This window comes from Eptesicus fuscus, chromosome 8 (assembly GCF_027574615.1).
Source record: "Eptesicus fuscus isolate TK198812 chromosome 8, DD_ASM_mEF_20220401, whole genome shotgun sequence".
In the NCBI taxonomy this organism is placed as follows: domain Eukaryota; kingdom Metazoa; phylum Chordata; class Mammalia; order Chiroptera; family Vespertilionidae; genus Eptesicus; species Eptesicus fuscus.
Window position 1 is genome coordinate 104,597,227 of NC_072480.1, and position 17,257 is coordinate 104,614,483.

A 17,257-nucleotide genomic window follows, 5' to 3' on the forward strand; every position below is an offset into this window, starting at 1 on the left:
GGGAAGTCTTTCCATGTCATTGGCTCAATGTCTGTTGCAGTCAGACAGACGGAACAAAATCCATTGATTTAACCGTCTTGAAATGTGCAGCCAGTGGCATGGAGGGCATTCACATTGTTGCAGCCTTCACCACTGTCCATCTCCAGAACTTTCCATCTTTCAAAGAGAAACTCTGTGCTTATTAAATACTCACTCCCCTTCACCCGGACCCTGACCACCACCATTGCACCTTCTGTCTCTGAATTTGATGACTTCAAGAACATCTTCAGTGTGGAATCCTACTGCATTTGAGCTTCTGTGCTGGGCTTATTACACTTCGCCTGGTTTCTCTTGGCGAATCCATGTTGTAGCATGGGTTGGAATTTCCCTCTTTTCTGAGGCTGAACCACATTTCAAGGCTGAATAGGGAAATCGCCATCAAAAGGGACCCTGAGGCTCAGTCAAGGATCACTTAGCTGACAAGACAGCAGGTATTTCACCTGTCACTCCAATGCACAGCTTCCAGGCATGGGGTCCCTTCTCCTCCAGCCCCTGCCCCATCGAGTCACCCTGACAGGGTCCCTCCTGCGCCCTGCTGCTGCCCAGGGCACATTAACCCCTTCCCTGGCTCAGACACTGCTGTTTGCAAGGGGCCTTGTCAGCACAGGGTCTGCACTCGGCCCGCGGGGTTGCTTGGTCCCTCTCTCCTTCCCTGTGACTTGCTGTCTCTGTTCCCTCTGCTGTGGGATGGCCAAGGGACCAGGTCACCTGTCCCAGAGAACGTCTCCCATTCTGGGTTTGACCGATTGCATCCCTGAGCTGTAGTTTTACTGGTTCCTGTAACTTCTGTATTTCCTGTAAGTGTTAGACCTAGAGACTCGGTGAGTTTCAGGTTCAGCCAGACATTGGGCCAGACTCTTTCCTGGGTGGTCCTGGGTTCATCCGACTACATCCCACAGGGGATGCACCCAGAGTGGGGACAAGCCTGGTCTCAGAGCTGGGCTGGGGCCAGCACCCACCCTCTATTATTCAATCTCCCCCTCCCCCCTGCTTTTCTCAGAAGGGAGGTTTTTCTTTGTTTTTGTTAATCCTTACCAGAGTCTATTCTTCCATTGATTTTTTTTTTTTTAGAGAGAGTGTAAAGGAGTAAGAGAGAGAGAGACAGAGACAGAGAGAGACACAGAGAGAGAGAGAATGAGAGAGAGAGAGAAAGAGAGAGAGAGAGAGAGACATCAATTGGTTGCCTCCCCAGCCCACCCAGACCTGGACCAGCTAACCCAGGAACGTGTTGTCCTTGGTTGGGAATCGAACCCGAGACCCTTTGGTGTGAGGGCCGATGCTGATGAAAGGTGTTAAAGCAACCACTGAGCACTGTTTGTGGTTTGTGATGTCACTCAGGAGTTTCTAATTCCACCTCCGCTGCTTCCTCTATCAGCTGGGATGTTCTAGAAGGAAGGTGTGTCCTTCATCAGCTATTATTTATGGGGTTGGGGCATCCAGAAGTTGAGAGTGTGCCTGCAGTTTCCTCTCAAGACAGAGTGGTCCCCAGGATAGCTTAGCTTTTTAATTTTTCCCAATTAAAATTATGTTATTAAAATTGTTTTCAGCTACAGTTTACATCCAATATTATTCTGTATTTGTGTCAGGTGTACAGCATAGTGGTTAGACAAGCCTATCCTTTACCCTGTGTCCCCGATATTTCCAGCCTCGCCTTGCCCTGTCCCTAGGACCCCGTAGCTTTCCCAGGGGAGGGAGAGGCCATGGAGATCTCATGGGGTAGCTCAGTCACTGAGGCTCCCAGAGGGCAGGTAAACTGCCACCACCTGAACCAGCATTCCCTCTCTGCCTTCTGCCCCAACAGGGGGTGCTGTGTCTAAACTGATGAGGAGGGCGGGGTGAGGGCTTACATTTTTAAGACAGTGGAAGTTCTTCGTGTTTACGACCTAGCAGTGCAGAGGTGGTGCTGGGGGACTGTGGTGGGCCTCTTTGTTTGCAGATATTTCAAAAGGCTCTGTGTGAGTTATAGTTACAGACAGTTGTAACCTTGAATACATTAATGAGTTAGTACTTGGCAAAAGAATATGAGAATTATTATCAGTATATATATGAAGAGGTAATATGCAAATTAGGCTGGGACTTCATAATGGGTCATGACCATACAGGAGGAGGTTGTGCTCTGAGGTGAGGCCCAGAGCGGAGACAGAGACAGAGGCAGGGGGGCCTGACCAAGCTGGCAGGGTGCCTCCCTGTGGCCCCGGAGAAAACACAGGCAGGGGACCGGGGGACACTGGGAGTCAGGCTCGGGTCCCAGCCCCCACGGGGTGCCTCCTTGTTCGGCGTTAGGCGGGGCACCTCCTCGTGCAATGTCAATCCTGCGCTGGGCCTCTAGTTAGTCTATATTAGTCTATTACTTTGGATGGCTAGGTTGCAAGGTCAGACAGTTAAGTTTATCTTTTTCTATTATTTGAACTAAAAACAAAGTCATTTTATAGAATAAGAGACTGCCTTAAAGTGACAGAGTTCACAATGGCAGAGTTCACAGGAGTAGGGACTATCTGACAATAGCAGAGAATTCAAACAGCAGTTTTTTATGCAAGATGGAGGTTACTATGCTTCAGGAGCCTCCGTCTTTGTGAGGGTGTGATGGTCAATTAGCATATTCCCTCTTTATTAGATAGGATGTGCAAAGCCCAAGGACACACAATAGTGCAGGGAAGGCTGGGAAGGGGACGAATAGGGTGGGGGGGTCAATGGGCGGAGAAAGGGTCTCCCTGCCCCCCCACCTGGTCCTGGTGCCCAGCACAGAGGGCCTCGCTACCCAGAAGCCACCTGTGACTTGAGGGTGAACTTCTCCTTCACAGCCAACCTGGAGGGACCTCAAGAACCCACCTGTCCCACACTAAGGTCACCCCTCTAATCCGGTCATTCTTTCTTCCTTCCCTGTTCTCCCTGGCCTGCCCCACCTCCCAGACTGGCTGTGCCCAGTCCTGCCCTTCTTGGCCCCCACCTGTCCTCCCTCTGCCTCCTGCATTCAGAGGAGGGTCCCTGGACCAGGACACAGAGGCCTCAGCCCCATTCAGCCCGGCCCACCAACAGGATGCCTCCCACTGTTGCACCTCAGAGCCCTGGTCTGGAAAGTGGAGCCTGGGGGTAATAGGTTCCCTGCCTCACCCCATGGCTCAGGAGATGGTCGATGAGACGTGGGATGGCTGAGGGCTGTTAGGGGGCATCCAGAAGTAATGGGCGGCGACGTACCGGGATGTTTTCTTCCAGCCAGAGTGGGAACCACTTTTTCATTGTTGTAACCCTACACCTGGCAGGAGCCCTGGCACAGACGGACCCTTCAGCTCCAGGAGCAATTGGAACCAGGGGAGGAGGATGCATTTCAAAGAAACAAGAAGCCACTGCATTTCCATTATGTCCCAGCTAGGATCCCAGTTCCTCTGAACTCAAGGACTAGGAGTTCTGATAGGAAGGAAATAAAAAGATGAGTAACTCTCATTCAAGGCACAGGAGCACCATGAGAGAAGAGAAGTGCAGTAAAGCCTGGCCTGTGTGGCTCAGTGGTTGAGCTTTGACCTGTGTACCAGGAGGTCAGGGTGTGATTTCCTGTCAGGGCACATGCCCAGGGTTGGAAGATCCATCTGCAGTAGGGGGCGTGCAGGAGGTAGCTGATCAATGATAATCTCTCAACAGTGATGTTCTCTCTCTCTGTCACTCCACCTTCCTCTCTGAATTTAATAAAAGTATTTTTTTAAATAATAATACATTTTTAAAAATACAATTAATTCACGATTTTTTGTCTAAACACATCCCCAAGGACATACAATAGTGCAGGGAAGGCTGGGAAGGGGACGAATAGGGTGGGGGGGTCAATGGGCGGAGAAAGTGTCTCCCTGCCCCCCCACCTGGTCCTGGTGCCCAGCACAGAGGGCCTCGCTGCCCAGAAGCCACCTGTGACTTGAGGGTGAACTTCTCCTTCACAGCCAACCTGGAGGGATCTCAAGAACCCACCTGTCCCACACTAAGGTCACCCCTCTAATCCGGTCATTCTTTCTTCCTTCCCTGTTCTCCCTGGCCCGCCCCACCTCCCAGACTGGCTGTGCCCAGTCCTGCCCTTCTTGGCCCCCACCTGTCCTCCCTCTGCCTCCTGCATTCAGAGGAGGGGCCCCTTCCTCTGTTAAATGGGGGGAGTGGACCCGGAGTGCAGAGCTGCTTTGTGAGTGAATGTGGTGATGGCGCTGTGGGCTCGGGGCTTGGAGATGCACCTTGCCCAAGGGATCACAGCAACCTCCCTGGCAGGGACGCCTTCGCAACGCGGACACGCCTGCGTCCCAGGCGATCTTGCTGGAGAAGCGCCATCTCACAGGTGAGGCCCCCAGGTGGGCGCCACAGCCTGCGCGGGCCCACGGCCAGTCACCCACAGGTGAGGCCAGCGTCCAGGCCTCCACTCTCTGGCCAATGTATTTGGAAGGCTTTCCATCAGTGCTGAGCCTGGCACCAAAAGGTAAACCAAACAAAGAAAACAGAGGCCAGTACCGACTTGAGCTGAGTGCTCAGCATGGCATGCACACACCAACTCCTCCTGCAGGCTGTCCCTTCTCGGGAAGAGGCCCACATTTTGGGAGACAAGGTCTTCCCAGAAACCAAATGCCAGAGGGAGACTCAAGGTCCCTGAGGTGCTTCTCGGTGGCAGAGAGGCTGGTCCCCCAGGCTCATGTCCACCCCATCGCTTAACGCCCAGGTGCTCCGGACAACATCTGCCAATGCCTCAGCACTCCCTGTGGCTGGCTTGCTGAGGAGCAGGGGGAGAAGGGAGCCAGCCCAGGCCAGGGACGTCCCCTGGTGCTGCTAGGACCTGCTCAGCTCCAGTGGGGCTACCTCTGCCTCCCGCCCCTGGGTGCACAGCTGGGATGACTTGCCGAGCGTCTTCTGAGCATCTGCTCTGCATCATTGGTCAACAGAGTGAATCTGTGTAATCAATACTTTCATACAATATATGTTTTTAAAAAGGATCTTTCACTGCTTTCCATTGTCCCTGGAATAAGATTCCAAATTCTACACAGAGCTTCCGGGCATGGAGACAGAGCCCTTCCTACCTGCCATGCTCATCTCTCCCAGCACCCCCATCCCGCAGCCTGAGCTGTAATGCACACTGTCCATCCTGTAAATGGAGCACTGGATTGGACCTGTCCCACTGAGGGCTCTCTTCTCTATCTTTCTCTCTCTCTCTCTCTTGTCTTTTTTTCTCTCTCTCTCCCCTTCCCGCTCCCACCTTTGCTGGACAACTTCTGCTCATCTGTTACACATCAGCCTCAAAAACCCAAGCAATGAGGAGAGAACCTTGTCTCTGTGCATGTGCCCTCTTCCTGAGAGGGACCACCTGTGGGAGGAGTTGGTATGCACATTCCTGGATTAGCTGGCCCAGGTCTGGGTGGGTTGGGGAGTCAACCAATTGATGTGTCTCTCTCAACTCTCTCTCTGTGTCTCTCTCTGACTCTCCTTACTCTCTCTCTCTCTCTCTCTCTCTCTCTCTCTCTCTCTCTGCCTCCTTTCCACTCTCTCTAAGGAAAATCAATGGAAGAATAGCCTCTGGTTAGGATTAATAAAAACAAAAAAAACCTCCCTTCAGTGAAAAGCCGGGGGGGTGGGGTCGTGTGGGGAGGAGGGTGGATTGGATAATAGAGGGTGGGTGCTAGCCCCAGTCCAGCTCTGAGACCAGGCTTGTCTCCACTCCGGGTGCATCCCCTGTGGGATGTAATGGGATGCACCCAGGACCACCCAGGAAAGAGTCTGGCCCAATGTCTGGCTGAACCTGAAACTCACCGAGTCTCTAGGTCTAACACTTACAGGAAATACAGAAGTTACAGGAACCAGTAAAACTACAGCTCAGGGATGCAATCGGTCAAACCCAGAATGGGAGACGTTCTCTGGGACAGGTGACCTGGTCCCTTGGCCATCCCACAGCAGAGGGAACAGAGAGAGCAAGTCACAGGGAAGGAGAGGGACCAAGCAACCCCGAGGGCCGCGTGGGGACCCTGTGCTGACAGGGCCCCTTACAAACAGCAGTGTCTGAGCCAGTGGGAAGGGGTTAATGTGCCCTGGGCAGCAGCAGGGCACAGGAGGGACCCTGTCAGGGTGACTCGATTGGTCAGGGGCTGGAGGAGAAGGGACCCCATGCCTGGAAGCTGAGCACTGGAGTGTGACAGGTGAAATACCTGCTGTCTTGTCAGCTAAGTGATACGTGACTGAGCTCCAGGGCCCGTGTGACAGTGCCTCCCTATTCAGCCTTGAAATGTGATTCAGCCTCATAAAAGAGGGAAATTCCGACCTATGCTACAACACGGATCTGCCAAGAGGAACCAGGCGCAATGTAATAAGCCCGGCACAGAAGCACAAATGCAGTAGGATTTCACACAGAAGACGTTCTTGAAGTCATTAAATTCAGAGACAGAACGTGCAATGGTGGGGGCCAGGGATCGAGGGAGGCAGGGGTAGTGAATGTATAATAAGCATGATTTTTTTTTTCAATCAGCACCCCAGGACACCTTTTCTTTGATTCTAGAGAGAGAAAGGGAGATACATCCATCAGCCACCTCCCACATACACCCCAATCAGGAATGGAAACTGCCACCCAGGGATGTGCCCGGCCAGGGATTCAGACCAGAACCTTAGGAGCACAGGACCAGGCTCCAAGCAGCTGAGCCACCGGCCAGGGCACAAGGACCATCCTAACATGTGAGGGCAGCAGGGGTGTACGAGCGGGCAGAGGAAGGCAGACCAGGGGAAGCACAGGGTGCTGTGTGCCAGTCAGCACCGTCTGCTCCGGTAAACACCGGGGACCCGGTCCAGGAGGCTCTGGCTTTCCTCCAAGGTGGTCAACTCCCCTGGAGCCCAAACGCCTGCAGGCTGAGTCAGCTTCCTTTGAGGTTGGCTCCTGCAGTCCTTTAGGCCAGTGATTGTCAACCTTTTCATCTCACGGCACACAGGAACCACTCAGCCTCTGCAGCACACCAAAACATACATATTGGCCAATCTGACAAAAAATAGGCATAGTTTTGATTCATGCGCAGCAGACAGCTATTGCTGTGATGGTTATTGTAACTGTTTTACTGGACAATCAAAGGGAAAGGTGGTCAGTGCCCCTGCCTAAAGAGTCAGCATTGCAGCCGTAACTGGTGTTGCTCAGTGGATAGAGCGTTGGTCTGCAGACTGAAAGGTCCCAGGTTCAATTCCCATCAAGGGCATGTACCTTGGTTGCAGGCACATACACAGTAGGGGGTGTGCAGGAGGCAGCTGATTGATGTTTCTCTCTCATCGATGTTTCTAACTCTATATCCCTCTCCCTTCCTCTCTGTAAAAAATCAATAAAATATATTTAAAGAATATGAGTCAGCATTGCATGTTTTAAGAATTTGTGCAGCCACGCTAGTTGAAAATCACTGCTTGAAGCAGCAGGCTCTTTATCCATAGCTACATATGAATTTTCAAGTTATTCTTTCTTTTTAAAAAATATTTTTATTGATTTCAGAGAGGGAGAGATAGAAACATCAATGATGAGAGAGAATCATTGATCTGCTGCCTCCTGCATGACCCCTACTGGGGATCTACCACACAAAACAGGCATGTGCCCTGACCAAGAATCCAACGGTGACTTTCTGGGTCATGGGTTGCATCCACAGGAACTACTTGTAAACATGTTGGTTTGGTAATGAAAAGAGGCAACGGTTGGGTGTGGGGGTCGGGGCTTTGACCTGACCCCAGCCCTGCTCACCCCCTTGTCCTGAGCTTGCTGGCTAGCGGCCTGGCCTGTCTGGCTTCTAACCTGGCTTCCTCACCTCCTCAGAAAGGAGACACAGGGTTCATGTGGGTCCAAAGGAGCCATGCTTTAAGAAAAGATTTATTGTGGGGAAGCAACGCTCACAAGAGGTCCCTGTGGTTTATCTCCCCCGGTCCTCCCAGTAGCAGCACTTGGCCTTCCCTCTGTAGCAGTAGCCATCGTGTGTCAGGAAGGTTGGGCACGGGTTGAAGTAGCAGTGCCCCCTCTTTTTGATGCACATGTGTTCTGGGCTCTTGGGGACCTCGACCAAGAGGAGGCCAGCACCTGTGAGGAAGCAAAGAAGACACGTCAGGCTCCTGGCTCACAGCCAACATGACTGCAGGACACTTGGTGACACAGGACACACAGCCCTTAGCAGTGCAATGCAGACGGTGCCCTCCCAGGAACTGCGCCCCCACTGACCTCTGGGGCTGCTCATGCAAAGGCCTGTGCCCTCCGTCTGAGGTCTATGCCAGCTGCCTGAGGTCTGTGCCCTCCATCTGAGGTCTGTGCCCTCTGAGGCCAAACCAAAGCTGAAGATGATCAGCAGGGCTGTGAGTGGGGTTTCCTTCTGCCCATACAGCTGTCCTGAGCCCCAAGTTCGTCCCCAAATAAGGTTCCTCTCCTTCACCTTGTCACCAGAACACACGTGCTCTGTTCCACAAATACTCGCGTCTGTTTAAGAAATAATCCGCACCGAGCAGGTTCCAGCCACACACATTAAAACCTCCGCATTAGAAAACTTTCGTACCCACTTTCCAGATGAGCACCCTGAGGCGTAACTGGAGTGAAGTCATCATAATCTGCCTGACAAAATGACAGCTTGGACAGGGCACAGTGTCTCCAGCTCTCCTCACAGCTCCCTTCACCTGGTCCCGGCCCCGGGAAGAGTGCCCCCTGGTCCCCAGCTCACCTGGGCCCACCTGGGCGAAGAGCAGGCAGAGAGGCAGCAGCAGGATGTGGAAGAGCCTCATGCTGGCTGCCAGGCTGGGCGAGGGCAGGAGGAGGAGGAGGCTTGCAGGTGGAGCCACAGGCTTCCAGAGGCCAATGTGCCTCCCTATTTATAGGGGAGAGGGTTGTGCAACCTCAGGGACGGATCTGCGGGGCGTGACTCAGTCAGGGAAATGCTCACAAGCAGCCCCTCCTGTGTTTCACCTGTGTCTGCGTGTCAGGTGGACACACTCCTTGTCCAGTTGGGGGGTGAGCTCTGGCCCAGAGCTCTGAGCTGGCACCTCCGCTGCTCAATCTCCCCTTTCCCACCTTCCTACCAGGCTGGGAGTTCTGATGGGGTTCTGGAGAAGTTATGGAGAAGGAGCTCATGCCCAGGCCCTTGGTTGGGAATGGCTCAGCCGGTCCTCTGACAGCAGCGACCAGCAAGCCAGCTTGAGCTCAGCCAGCCTCTGAGTGCCCTCCTCCCGGGAAAATCTGAGCTGCTGTTTCAGGAACTTTCTCCTCGATTGGCCAACACCAGCCTTTCTTTCTTTCTTTTCTTTTTTAAAAATATCTTGTTATTAATTTCAGAGAAGAAAGGAAAAGGAGAGAAATAGAAACATCATTGATGAGAGAGAATCATTGATGAGCTGCCTCCTGCACACTCCACACGGAGTATTGAGCCTGCAACCCAGTCATGTGTACTTTCTTGGAATCAAACCTTGACCTCCTGGTTCATAGGTCAACGCTCTACCACTGAGCCCCCCTGGCTGGGCCCACAGGCTGCTTCTTGCCTGCATGTCACACAGACACCTATAGAGTTTGTTGTCTGTCTGTCCCACCAGGTCAATCTTATCTAATGGCACTTATGTTCTGGGAGGCAAGGAACTCTCCATTTATCCGAGGTGAATCAGAAAGACACAGCCACGTGTCTCCTCTAACTTACGTGGACTTCACCAGGCAGGGCTGGAGGGAATAGGGAGGGCAGTGAGGTGTGTCCCCCGCCTGGCTCAGCCCAGACCACAGCCACGTCCCTGAGGGTGGGGACACCCGGAGGCTCACCTGGAGGCAGAGAGGCCTCCTCGTCGCCCCAGAGGTATGGCCTGCACGTCACTACCACCTCCCCAACTACACACGGGCTCCACACAAACCCACATGTGAAGGGCACAGGCATGTGGAGCGGGGGCCACGGACAGCCACCCCCTCCTTCTCACGGGGTCCCCACAGGGAGGCTCTCTACACACTCAATAGGCATCTTGGGGCCAATGAAAGAGAAGCCGGCGATACTCAGACATTCCCAAGGCTCTAGCACCTTAAAGAATACGCTTTCCAGCAACTCAAAGGTGTGTCTGGATAGTTAAGAGCCACGTGGGGCATGTTCGTTAACACAGAAACGCTCCCCGTGAACACCGTCTGCCCTGTGTCCGGCAGCTCCTCTGTCTCACTCTGTGTGACCTGGTGGGTTGATTGGTGACACCTGGTTGTTGACCTCACTCAGCAGCAGAGGGAACCCGGTGCACACACCTCCTGGCCTCATGTCCCCCTGGGGCCAGGCTTGTTCCCGCCCCGGCCACCTGCAGGTTTTGGCTCTCAGGGCTGACTGCCCGCACAGCACAGCCGGACCCACACACAGCTCTGGGACGTGTGCTGAGTGAGTCAGAGGAACACCTCCTCATGCATTAGGATCCCGGTGGTCGCTCTGATGAGGGCAAGCCCCCACCACGCCCACGGCCCCTCGGACTGTGCGGTGCTGATTGAGGTTTGGTTTCTGCCTGGACTGCACTGTGCCCTGACTTCCTCTCATTCCCCTAGTATCCATAGCAACGCCTCTCACTGAATGCCAGCCAGCTTGCTCCCAGGCCTCCCCTGGCAGCACCTGCGTCCCCAACTCCCGAACTGAGAGCTGAGGTCTAACTGGGCAGGAGTGAGACTGCTTCTGACACGGATGCAGAGCAATCATGCCTCAGCTGGCCCTGTCCAAAGACTTCCCACCCAAAGGCTCCCAAAGTATTGAGCTGGTTACAGGACCCATGCATGGATAGCGAGCTTGTCTCCAGCCCGTGTCTCCCCTCGGAGGAACACCCTGGGCTAGGTAAGGCGTTGCCACTCTGCCAACCAGAGACTTTGAAATGTTTGGTTTATTCTGTGATGTTTTTGAAAGAAACTTCCTGGTCAAGGGGGAGATGAGGAAGGAGTGAAGATAGAGAATGTACAAACTGGACACAGGAGCAAGCTGCTAAAATTATTGATGCGCTGAAGGTCGCGGCAGGAGGCCATGGTTCTGCGCTTCCTGTAACCCAGCCTGGGAGCATGGAGGCTTGAACTTTCCAGCCCTGCGTCAGCGCCTGATTCCCATCAGTTCCCGCACCTGCACCCCATCTCCAGATGGCCCTCTGATTACCCCCGAAGGACTCACCTGTCCAGACTGCCTGACGCCCATTATGCAGGTCATCGAGCACCCACGGACCTCCTGACACCCACCTTCCAGCCCTGCACCCCTCACCTGGACTCCTCTCAGGGTCACTCCTCTGTCCCAGGTGTGAAAAGTGCTGAGGACGGAATCCCTGCCTCGGAGCCAACAGTGTTAAGTCTCCCCACCAGCCCCAGAATCCCCCTCTGGACACGTCAATGCCCTCAACTGATGAACCCACACAGGTGTGGGCTGGCCGGGAAGGCGGGATTGGCTTGGCTGGAGGTGGCGAGACCAGGTGTCGGAGGGGGTGACCCAGGAAGGGGTGCATCCAGTCTGTCTAGCTTTTTCTGGAAGCACAGACTCTGAGAACTAAAAGAAAGCTGGAGGGCTGCCTGGAGGAAGGCACGGCCACCTCAGCTGCCCTTAATCAGGGAAATGGTCTGTACTGGCTCCTTGTGTGGGTGGGAGTCACTCTGGGCCCTGCTGATGAGATTCCTCATTTAGACTGGGGATTGTCTGCAGGAAGAGATGAACCACAGATGTTATATGCATACTATGGAGCCAGTGAATGAAATTCATGCATCTTGAACCCACTGTGAGCTGGGAGGCTGTGGTGGGCACAGGGACGTGTCTCGGCCCATTCTCCCTGCCCCTGCCCACCACCTCCTGCCGGGGCCTCTGGTCCCCTGTCTTCTCAAAGCCAGATCCTACCCCCACCACTCCCAGGAGCTAAGGACACCGACCTCACTTGCACCCGCTGATGGCACGCAGTGATAGGGGCTGGCGCATGCAGTGGGGGGAGCGGGTCTGGCGCTATCAGTGGGTGGGAGTGGTGGCTGCTGCCCCAATAGCCCCTCAGGAGCAGGGGGAGGTGGGGAAGCCCTAATTGTCTAGGTGCCACTTGCACTTGCTGATGGCGCCAAGCAATCAGGGCCCGTGCCGGGCGCTGCAGCCGGTGTGTCGGCGGCTCCAGCTATCAGCAGGTGTGAGCGGGCGGGTGCCATAGCCGGTGGGAGTGCAGGTCGGTGAGTGGGAGCAAAGAGTTGTCTTTATCTACCTGAGGCTCACCCCGATGACAGCGACCGGCGCCCACTTTGGTTGGTGCCCCCGCTCACCTGCTCCACCTTTCAGTCTCAGCTGACGCCCGCCATGTTCTGCTCGTGGCCCCTGTTGATCAGCGCATGTCATAGTGACTGGTTGTTTGGTTGTTCTGCCATTTGGTCTATTTGCATATTAGGGTTTTATATAGAGGGACTAGAGGCCCGGTACATGGAAATTCATGGACTGGAGTGGGGGTCCTTTAGCCCGGCCTGCCCCTCTCACCGTCTGGGAGCCCTCAGGGGCGGGAGGCAACCCCGTGATCAAGGGAAGGCATTGCCCCCATCACACCTCTACTGCTGCCACTGCAAGCCTTGGCTGGCCTTGGTTACCTGAGCCTCAGGTGGCCCTCGGCTGCTGGACAGCTGCCATATGAGGCTTGCCTGTGCCTTGGGCCAGTCCTGGGCGGCTCGAGGGATGAGAGGACTGTGCGCCACCATCTTGTGGCTGTGGGCACCACCATCTTTGAGGGTGTGTAGGTCAATTAACATGTTCCCTCCTTATTGGCTGTGGGCGCCGCTATCTTTGTGATGCCATGACGGTCAATGAGCATATTCCCAGTTTATTAGATAGGATAATTTATACTTTTATAGTATTTTATAGTATTATTATTAATGATCAATAAGACTCTCCGCCACTTCAAATGAAGTGTGCACTGGCTACTCTAAGAGTACCACGTGTGAGAGCTGGGAGCACATGGCTGGGGTGCGTTGTGGCCACTCAAGGGACATGTTAGACAGACAGATTGCAAAGCCTCCCCCTTGGCAGCTCCCATCAGGGCTATTCTGAGAAGGTGGGTGCCCAGGGGGTCCTGATGGGCTGCCCACATTGGAAACGGGTCCTTAAGAACAAAGCAAACCAAGAGGCTCTTCTAAAACACCAAGGTCACGACAGACAGAGAGGCTTGGGGAAAATCCTCTAAGGACTAGAGAGAGACTGGGGACAGGCATGGACCTGTTTGGATGTGGCAGATTTTTAAAAGTTGTGAAGACATTGGGGGATAATATGTAAATGTGAACTTGAATGCACAATATTATTGGGTCCGTGTTCCATTTCTAAGGTGCCATGAGTGTTGTTTTTCGGGGGAGGGAATGTTGTGGATCCTGGTGGTAGTTGCACAGATCTACGCAGGTGCTCAGCGGAACAGAGCTCTACACCAGTGGTCGGCAAACTGTGGCTCGCGAACCACATGTGGCTCATGAGCCGTGGTTTGCTGCTCTGTTGACTAATGAGTTTGCTGACCACTAACCTAGACTCTCGATTCCAATAATTACAGGCTATTGTTGTTCCTTGTGATTAAGCCCCTATCCAGTGGTCGGCAAACTCATTAGTCAACAGAGCGGCAAACCGCGGCTCGCGAGCCGCACTTTGCCGACCACTGCTCTTCACCAACAAGTTAATTTTACTGTGTGATAGTGTTTAAATAAAATGTGTAATGAGAAGAAACAAAAATAAAAATCATAAAATGTCCCCTGTTCAAATACGAGAGAGAAACCGGGTGGCAGGTAGCCCGTGACTTGTCTGAGGTTGCACAGGGCCAGGGGCATGTGAGTCAGCCTTGGCCTCCGCCCCTTCCCGGGCCTTCCCACCAGACCCCTCCCCCACCCCAAAGCCCCTCCAGCTCCAGTCCCGCCTTTCCCAGAGCCAGGTGACTGCCAGCCTCCAGCCTCCCTTGGCGGGCAGTGGGAGGGGCAGGGAGGTTCTAGCAGGAACTGGTTGGGGCTTGCTGATGGGATGGCCCTCAGGAACTGGTTTTTCTTCTTTAGGGTCAGGCACCTGCGGCTGCACACCCAGAAGGAGCAGGTACATGACTCATCGCTGTGAGTTTCTGGCACGTTTCCAGCTGCCTTGTTTCACGTCTCACACTAAAATTCAACCCACAGGCAACTACTGGGCAGGTGTGCTCTGCTCCGGGGGGCGGAAAGCAGGCCCCTGAGTCCAGGGCCTCAGAGAGCCCGCGAGGCTTGGGTCTGAGGTTCTGGGAAATGAAGGCCAAGCTTTGGGCAGCACCGCACCCCCTGGGCCCACGGGAGCGCCAGATCTCGGCACTGGGAGAGGTGGGGACACGGTCAGTGAGCCCCGTCGACCCTTCGCCTTTTGCTTTGTGACTCCCAATCAACCCCTTCACTCTCTGATTTAGTGTCAGCATCTGATGTTCCTGGCAAACATGTGACTGTGAGGGGCTGGGCTGTCTGTCTCCGTTCCTCCCTCCGTCACACAGCAGCTTGTGGCCGAGGCCTGAGCCAGACCATGGACCCTCTGGGCTGCTGGGGGCGGGATCGGGCCAGGGACCTGCCCACATCCTGTTGGCACTTGGTAGAGGCCCTGAGTCTCCCCGAGATGCAAAAACTCTCTGGGGTAATTGCCGAGGCCCCTCCAGCTCAGTTATCACCAGGCCCCAATCCTGAGTGGCAGTTCTGGCACACCTGTGAGACCTTGCTTTTCAGCCAGGCGCCCAGACTCCCCAGCTGGCTCTCCTGAGTCCCTCGTGCAGAGCCCGGCTTGCAGCTGCCTCAGGCGAGGAAGTCGGTCATGACCCTCCATGTGACCTTTCCTGAGGGGTCACATCCCAGGGAGGAGCCCTGTCCGACCTCCAGGTCTGGGAAAGCAATCAGAGGCTTGTGGCAGGCTCGGGAGGTGGGGTGGAAATACGCGCACCCGCTCACATCTTCATTTCGCCATCTAGGAGACCTGCCCTGAGAGTAGAAAGAGGGTGCGAATGGAGAGCAGCGAGGGCGGTCAGTCAGGAGCGATCGCCCTGAATGTGGAATTACCACCGACCTGGTTTCTGCCAAGTGCACTGCAATGCTATTCGGCCTTGGAAGAGGGAAATTGTGACCCGGGCAGCAGCACGGATCCGCCAGGAGGAACCATGCGGAGTGAAATAAGTCCGGAACGGAAGCACACATGCCGTAGGATCCCACACAGATGGCATTCTTACTATCATCAAATTCAGAGACAGAAAGTGCAATGGTGGGGGCCAGGGGCAGGGGGAGGCGGGGGTAGTGAGTGTTTAATAAGCACGATTTTTGTTTTTCAATCCGCACCCCAGGACATGTTTCCATTGATTCTAGAGAGATAGAGAAACATCCATCAGCCACCTCCCATATGCACCCCGACCAGGAATGGAAACTGCCACCCAGGGATGTGCCCGGCCTGGGAATCAGACCAGAACCTTAGGAGCACAGGACCAGGCTCCAAGCAGCTGAGCCACCGGCCAGGGCACAAGGACCATCCTAACACGTGAGGGCAGCAGGGGTGTACGAGCGGGAAGAGGAAGGCAGACCAGGGGAAGCACAGGATGCTGTGTGCCAGTCAGCACCGTCTGCTCCGGTAAACACCGGGGACCCGGTCCAGGAGGCTCTGGCTTTCCTCCAAGGTGGTCAACTCCCCTGGAGCCCAAACGCCTGCAGGCTGAGTCGGCCTCCTTTGAGGTTGGCTCCTGCAGTCCTTTAGGCCCGTGATTGTCAACCTTTTCATCTCACGGCACACACGAACCACTCAGCCTCTGCAGCACACCAAAACATACATATTGGGCCAATCTGACAAAAATAGGCATAGTTTAATTCATGGGCAGCAGACAGCTATTGCTGTGATGGTGGCTGTGATGGTTTTACTGGACAATGGAAGGGAAAGGAGGTCAGTGCCCCTGGCTAAAGAGTCAGCATTGCATGTTTTAAGAATTCGTGCAGTCACATCAGTTGAAAATCATTGCTTGAAGCCACAAGCTGTTTATCTGTAGCTACATGTGAATTAGCGGACATTCTTTTTTTCATATATATATTTATTGATTTCAGAGAGGAAGGGAGAGGGAGAGAGAGAGATAGAAACATCATTGTTGAGAGAGAATCTTTGATCTGCTGTCTGTTGCACGCCCACACTGGGGATTGAGCCCACAACCCAGGCTTGTGCCCTGAGCGGGAATGGAACCCTGACCTCCTGGTTCATAGGTCAAAGCTCAAGCACTGAGCCATGCCGGCCGGGCTACCAGTCATTCTGTGTGGAAACAAAGGTAAGGAATGCAGGGGTGGTTACAACGGCCGACAGAAAACCAACAGTCAGCAATCCCTACGCCTGTGGGGAAGTGGAGTCCAAGGCGACTGGTTTTCCGTGGATCAGGGTCAGTGTGGTCTCGGTTGTTTACAGCACATGATTGATTTTGTGAATGAAGCCAACAGCAGGGAAGTCCTAAGAGGTGTTCTGGCTCAGTTGGCTTCTGCTTGTAGGTGTCTCCTGGGCTGAGGTCACACAGGACTGTGGTCACCGTGCCCGCTGACGGTCACCATGCCCTGAGGGCCCTGGGTTCCAGTAGGGATCTACCCCTCTGGCCCATTTGGTATTTCCTGCCAATGGATGTGTCACCCAGGGACCCGACCACAACCATGCCCTCGGGTTGTGAAAAAGAACAATGAGAGCAGTGGAAATGGGCACCACCGCATAACCCTCCCTTCTGTTGATTTCTTTCTAGACATGAACATATTCAACCCTCCAACCCACTGGGGTTGTGACCCCTGACCTTTCCCACGTAGCAGGAGGGCAGTTAAATGCCACGTCCAGTTAGACCCTTCCACGGGGAGGCACCAACGTCCAGTCCACTCTGTCTGACTAGGGGACACACACCTCCCGGGGCCTCTCCCCGATCTAGGGACTGGATGCATGCCCGGGGGTAAGACCCCAACAGTCCCTATCTGGGGAGGTGCCATTCCACCTGTGCCCGTCTTTCCCCTCCATCCTGGCACAGAGGGGCCAGACCCAACCCACAGAGCTGTTAACGTAGAAAACATTCAAACCTGGGAAGAATTCTTTGTGAGTTTATTTGAGCCAAACTGTGGACAATTGCCGGGAAGCAGAGTCTCAACATATTGGAACAATGCTCCAGAGATTGGCGGTTCTTCACCTTGTTTTACACATTACAGTCAGAGGAGGGGACGTAGGTGGGTTCCAGGGGCTCCACTGGTGATGGGTTAGAGAGGCGGGAGGAAGCAAACGGGGGAATCCCGTGGGAATGGATAGAAAGT

General features: G+C 54.3%; 2 protein-coding genes across 2 annotated transcripts in view; both read right to left on the reverse strand.

Moving 5' to 3' along the window:
• Positions 1-7,840: 7,840 nt before the first annotated feature.
• Positions 7,841-8,850, reverse strand: LOC129150131 (beta-defensin 1-like). Its single transcript, XM_054720342.1, has 2 exons — positions 8,712-8,850; positions 7,841-8,083 (listed from the first exon to the last, which is right to left on the reverse strand). Exons 1-2 carry the CDS (start codon positions 8,770-8,772, stop codon positions 7,920-7,922), a joined length of 225 nt encoding a protein of 74 aa, XP_054576317.1. The 5' UTR covers positions 8,773-8,850; the 3' UTR covers positions 7,841-7,919.
• A 6,412-nt stretch (positions 8,851-15,262) lies between these two features.
• The window catches only part of LOC129150024 (beta-defensin 1-like), a 42,504-nt gene continuing 40,509 nt past the window's right edge, over positions 15,263-17,257 (reverse strand). Inside the window, exon 3 of the transcript XR_008556806.1 lies at positions 15,263-15,309. The gene's annotated coding sequence lies outside the window, so the exon portion shown is untranslated. The remainder of the gene's footprint in view (positions 15,310-17,257) is intronic.

Coding starts and splice junctions, on each gene's coding strand:
- LOC129150131 (XM_054720342.1), bottom strand. CDS start 8,772: ATGAGGCTCTTCCACATCCTGCTGCTGCCTCTCTGCCTGCTCTTCGCC. Junction 8,084..8,711: donor CTTCGCCCAGGTGGGCCCAG/GTGAGCTGGGGA, acceptor GCTTCCTCACAG/GTGCTGGCCTCCTCTTGGTC.